The sequence below is a fragment of the Cebus imitator genome, unplaced genomic scaffold (genome assembly GCF_001604975.1).
Source record: "Cebus imitator isolate Cc_AM_T3 unplaced genomic scaffold, Cebus_imitator-1.0 Scaffold18, whole genome shotgun sequence".
NCBI classification, from domain to species: Eukaryota; Metazoa; Chordata; class Mammalia; order Primates; family Cebidae; genus Cebus; species Cebus imitator.
The window spans coordinates 7,352,400-7,355,929 of record NW_016107333.1 but is presented as its reverse complement, the minus strand read 5'-3'; the positions used below and the strand labels follow the sequence as shown (position 1 = coordinate 7,355,929).

Below are 3,530 nucleotides of genomic sequence, written 5' to 3'. Positions count from 1 at the left end.
TAGTAGAGACGGGGTTTCACCATGTTGACCAGGATGGTCTCGATCTCTTGACCTCGTGATCCACCTGCCTCGGCCTCCCAAAGTGCTGGGATTACAGGCTTGAGCCACCGCGCCCGGCTCACAAGTATTTCTTAAAGGTTTAATACATGACTAGTCACTATTTGTAAGAAGATTATTGCCTATCAGTCAGACCTTCCATATTATAACCAACATCAAAAAAATTGGTCTGTAATCTGCAGGGATTCATAGGAAAGCAGTTTTAAGGAGCTGGAAAATTAATAAATGAACTTAAAATACCAAGGAATATTAATGCTTTTCTATTCTAAACGTTTTTATTTCCTCAAATAATCTGTACATGCCTTGTAATTAATAATGGGATGTAGGGGTAGACGGGGCTGAAGAAGTAAACAAGCCTATTAAGAGGGAACATTATTTCTCATTATTTCTTTAAGTAATTTTCAACTGTGTATCCACATCTTAAGTTTTATATTTATCATCTGCCTTTTTATTTTTTATGGTTAAAATTCTATCCTGAATTTTAGAAAATAAAAGTTCTTTTCCTATTTTCTTCAAATCTTTTATAGCATCTGTCAATGGTTCACCGTCTACCACTTCTGAAAGTGATGGGTCTAGTACAGGCTCTCTGCCGCCGACAAATACAAATACATCTGAAGGAGCAACATCTGGATTAATAATTCCCCTTACTATATCTGGAGGCTCAGGCCCTAGGCCATTAAATCCTGTAACCCAAGCTCCCTTGCCACCTGGGTGAGTAACTTTTAACATACATTGTCTTTAGGCTTTTGGCTGCTTCATATACTTATTAACAAGGAAAATAAAAGTAAACTCCATTGTTCCAATAACTGAGATGGAGTCTTGCTCTGTTGCCCAGGCTGGAGTGCAGCAGTGAAATCTTGGCTCACTGCAATCTCTGACCCCTGGATTCAAGCAATTCTCCTGCCTCAGCCTCCCTAAAGCTGGGATTATAGGCGTGCGCTACCACGCCTGGCTAATGTTTGTATTTTTAGTTGAGATGGGGTTTCACCATGTTGGCCAGGCTGGTCTTGAACTCCTGACCTCAAGTGATCCTCCCACCTCAACCTCCAAAATTGCTGAGTTACAGGCATGACCCACTGCACCCGGCCAACTGTTTTTATGTTATAACTGATTTGGGGGGAATCTGGAGTCAAAATGAACAAGGAAAATACACCATATTTGAAATCCTGTCTTTTGTTTTGAGGGCAAAGTGGAAAAATATATTTTTTCACCAAAGGACCCTGAATGTTAACCAAGGCCAATTAATAAAATAATCACCTAATTCCAATTGCTTTTTCTTTGAAGGGGAAAATCCCTTTTTAAAATTGAATTTTATTTTCATCATAAAATCATTATAGGCTGGGCACGGTGGCTCATGCCTGTAATCTCAGCACTTTGGGAGGCTGAGGCGGGTGGATCACCTGAGGTCAGGAGTTTGCGACTAGCCTGGCCAACATGGTGAAACCCCATCTTTACTGAAAGTACTAGGATTAGCTGGGCATAATGGTGGGCACCTTTAGTCCCAGCTACTCAGGAGAATTACTTGCACCTGGGAGGCGGAGGTTGCAGTGAGCTGAGATCACACAATTGCACTTCAGCCTTTGTAACAGAGTAAAACTCCATCTTTGGGGGAGGGGAATCACTATAGCAAAATGATAGATAATTCAGAAAACTGAGAAAATTTCTGCTCATAATCCCATTTTAATTTCTACTGATTATTTTAAGATTATTTTCATAGATTATTTTTAAGATATTCAAGTGTAGTTTTTTTGTTTTGCTTTTTTTGTTTGTTTGTTTGAAATAGAGTCTTGCTCTGTCGCCCATTCTGGAGTACAGTGGTGGGATCTTGGCTCACTCCAATCTCCACCTCTCGGGTTCAAGTGATTCTCCTGTCTCATCATCCAGATTTGCTGGGATTACAGGCACCTGCCACCTGTTTGGCTAATTTTTTTTTCTTTTTTGAGATTGAGTTTTGCCTTATTGTCCAGGCTAGAGTGCAGTGGTGCAATCTTGGCTCACTGCCACCTCCGCCTCCCAGGTTAAAGTGATTCTCCTGCCTCAGCCTCCTAAGTAGCTGGGACTACAGGTGCTTGCCACCACACCCAGCTAATTTTTGTATTTTTAGTCGAGTTGGGGTTTCACCATGTTTGCCAGGCTTGTCTTGAACTCCTGACCTCAAGTGATGTGCCTATTGACCTCCCAAAGTGCTGGGATTACAGGCATGAGCCACTGCGCCTGGCCATTCCTTTCCAGTCAAATCCTGTAGACCGACCTCAAGTCTCTTTAGAAACATGTTTTCTCCTAGAGCAGTTACTTGCATAGAAGAAATTGAATTCATTGTGTGCCACCCTCTGATGTTTACATTTCTTCCCTTGATTCCTAAATTGTATTTGTATCATCTTTCTAAACTGACAACCTTATTTGCCTTAGTTCAGTAATACAGTCATTTAAGGGAAAAAGGCAAAGACAGAATTTAAAAGCCAAGTAACTCATGCAAGTATCCTATGAGCCTTTTAATTTTGTGTTTAAGTTGGGAGCAGAGAGTGGACCAGCACGGACGAGTTTACTATGTAGATCATGTTGAGAAAAGAACAACATGGGATAGACCAGAACCTCTACCTCCTGGGTAAGTATCTGAATTTAAAATAGTAATTTTATTTAGTCAGAATTGTGGATTCCATCTGTATAGTATTCCCTACATTTTTGTTTTACTTTTTCCTTTCAACCCTTTCTCTGTCCACTTTGTTTTGTGGTAAGTATAAACTAGAAAGAAGAGAGCTAGAGAACTGATTAGTTCAAAGCCTGATAAGTGATTTTTATTTTCACTCATCTTTCTTTCTTTTTTTCTTTATTTTATAGAAACAAGGTCTCGCATATGTCGCCTAGGCTGGTTTTGAACTCTTGAGCTCAAGCCATCCTCCCATCTTGGCCTCCCAAAGTGCTGGGATTACAGGAGTGAGCCAGCATCCCTGGCCCTATTTTCACTCATTTGTGACCTAAAGATTCCCTAGGTCTTGTTTAACTTTTCTTGTCTAAACTGTTTACCTGTTTACTAATACTGCAGTTTCAGTATTAGTTTCTTCAAGAGTAATTATTTAAATGAATAAGAACTGAGCCCCATCATTATATATTACAATGAAATTCTTACTATATTTTTAAAAACTGTATGTACTAGCAAGATCATTTCAAATTAATTGGGGAAGTTAAGAATATATTAATACATAATGTTAAGCCATTAACATTAACATTATAGGCTGGGCATGGTGGCTCATGCCTATAATCCCAACACTTTGGGATACCTAGGCGGGCAGATCATAAGGTCAAGTGATCGAGACCATCCTGTCCAACATGGTGAAACCCCATCTCTTTTAAAAATACAAAAATTACTTGGGCATGGTGGCACATGCCCGTAGTCCCAGCTGAGTACTCGGGAGGCTGAGGCAGGAGAATTGCTTGAACCCAGGTGAAGGTTGCAGTGAGCCAAGATCACGCCA

At 40.2% G+C, this 3,530-nt stretch overlaps 1 protein-coding gene across 1 annotated transcript in view; it reads left to right on the top strand.

Moving 5' to 3' along the window:
* Positions 1-3,530, top strand: part of ITCH (itchy E3 ubiquitin protein ligase) — a 144,997-nt gene that overhangs the window by 73,487 nt on the left and 67,980 nt on the right. The window contains exons 9-10 of the mRNA XM_017511319.2: positions 585-768; positions 2,567-2,662. Of these exons, the coding sequence (XP_017366808.1) occupies positions 585-768; positions 2,567-2,662 (280 nt within the window). The remainder of the gene's footprint in view (positions 1-584; positions 769-2,566; positions 2,663-3,530) is intronic.